Raw genomic sequence first — 2,155 nt, 5'->3', positions numbered from 1 at the left:
TATATATATATATATATTATATATTGATTATATTTAAAGTATATATTTGCCATCTATTTTAGTTTAAGTTAGATGGACGACTATTTAGGTTAATTCTTCTGAAAAAGAAAAAGAATATACAAATATTTACCTCTTTTACTTCCTCTTCAGCAATTCGACCATCTTCATTCTTGTCCACCCTGTACCATATAATGAAAACCATAAAGTTTGTTACGTGCTGTAAAATCAAAGCACTATTAGCTCTTTGCAGAAGTTAGGAGTCTATTTTAATTACTGTAGTCTGTACTAGATAATGATGTGCCATTTAAATATTTCAATAATTTTCTGTCAGTTATCATGCAGTGGACGAGTGTTCCACATGGAAACAAACAGTAAATTTGGCTCTCAAATTTAACTTAAGATAATTCTATTTAATACTAATTAATCAAGTTAATGGTGCGTACATGTCGAAGAAGATCTGAAGCCGAGAATCAAAACTCTGATCGGTGATTTGCGACCAGTACTCGTACAACTCTTCCTTGCTAATCTTATCAACCTTCAATCTTCTTCTTCTACTCAAAGCATCAAATAATTCCAATGCAAATTCCTTTGAATCCTTCATACCTTCATCCATATAATTAACCAAAATCAAAGTTAATGTAAGTATCAATAAAACTCGTAACAAATTAAATTATTAAAGGATTTTACATTACTTTCTATTTTTACGACTTGAACTGGTGATAATTGTACTTGTGATTTAAGATGTTAGTACTAACCTATGCATTGTGCGAAATCAGAACGGTAAAGATAACCGTCTTTAACAAGCTTTGAGAAATTGTTTTCAACTTCATTCCATCCATTGGTTTTGTTATTGCTGATGAATTTGAGTCCGCGAAGAGCTCTATGAGCACTAGAACGAGTCCGATCAAGCTGAGCGCGTTGCCGACGTAATGCACGTGCTGCTAAAGCCGAGTCCACGACGTTACCTGTTCCAACGACGGCGTTTTGAAAAAACGACGACGGCGAAAACGCACGAGGCGCATGTCCGTGGCTCCATGAGAATCTCCTCAACTCCGCTTTCAGCTCTTGCGAAAACTGCCTCGCTTTCGCGACCGCCTCAGCTTTCAACTCCTGTGAAAACTGGCGAAGTTTACTCGATGAACTCCGGCGGATCGTCGGCGATCGAGATTCCGACACCGATGCTGACGTCGGAGTTTCAATTGAAACTCCGGAAATACCGACTCCGGCGGGAAGATCAGGAGCGTCAATGTTAATCACAGTAGCCGGTTCAACGCTCCGTAGAATAATCGTATCATCATCCTGAAGATCAAGCGTGACTTCAACAAACTCCTCGGAAGCAAAACCGGAATTATCGCCGGAACCAGCTCCCGGCGATGACTCACCACTAAAATCCTTGTCGAAAGATAACGTATCGGATGTCCACCGGCGTTCATGCCCCGGTAACCCTCTCATTTGACCCCAAAACTCAACAACAAGCAAACACAAAATTATTTTGAAAAACAAATTAATGTAAATATAAAATGTGAAAATGCTCTTTGGTGGAGGGTGTGAGAAAGATAGTGAATATATTATTACTATATAGAATGGAAATGCAGAAGTGGTAGTACGCGTCCTGAATCTAGCAAAAAGGACAGAAACGCGGTGGGTTTTTGTAGAGAGAAAAAAGCAGAAAGGAGAAACAGGCAATGGAGTTTTCTGCAGAATCCTGATATATATGAAGAAAAGGGGACCGGAACTGACCGAAAGTTTTTGGTTTGTATTTTATATACACTTCCTTTTTGTTAGTAGTATTTTATATACTCCCCATAATTTACTTTTGCTATACAGAGAGAGAGATAGAAAAATTGCTTTGGTTTTGTACTAAGGTGAGAGCTTTCGTAAAAATGGTGAGGGGTTCTTTAATTTCTGAATTTTGAGAGAAATGGTAAAGCTTATAAATTAAAAAAGTGGAAACTCAGAACCATGCATTTTCTTTCTACTGTGGGTTTGCTTGTTGTAGTGACACGTATATAGTGAACATATTCCTAATATGAATAATAAACATTACATCCGTTAGGGTCCTCTTTTTTACCGTCAAACTTTACCATAATACAGTGATTATTACGGCCTTACGAGGTTAATAATAGCAAGTAGCAACATTGTAAAATTGATGGAA

General features: G+C 37.4%; 1 protein-coding gene across 1 annotated transcript in view; it reads right to left on the bottom strand.

Annotated features, from left to right (window-relative positions):
* The window catches only part of LOC109240251 (respiratory burst oxidase homolog protein A), an 11,868-nt gene extending 9,990 nt beyond the window's left edge, over positions 1-1,878 (bottom strand). The window contains exons 1-3 of the mRNA XM_019406882.1: positions 756-1,878; positions 444-603; positions 131-179 (exon numbers count right to left, since the gene is read on the bottom strand). Of these exons, the coding sequence (XP_019262427.1) occupies positions 131-179; positions 444-603; positions 756-1,452 (906 nt within the window). The 5' untranslated portion in view covers positions 1,453-1,878. The remainder of the gene's footprint in view (positions 1-130; positions 180-443; positions 604-755) is intronic.
* Between the last annotated feature and the right edge of the window lie 277 nt (positions 1,879-2,155).

The sequence above is a fragment of the Nicotiana attenuata genome, unplaced genomic scaffold (assembly GCF_001879085.1).
Source record: "Nicotiana attenuata strain UT unplaced genomic scaffold, NIATTr2, whole genome shotgun sequence".
Classification (NCBI taxonomy): domain Eukaryota; kingdom Viridiplantae; phylum Streptophyta; class Magnoliopsida; order Solanales; family Solanaceae; genus Nicotiana; species Nicotiana attenuata.
The sequence above is the reverse complement of the archived record's forward strand: the minus strand, read 5'-3'. Positions and strand labels throughout refer to the sequence as shown.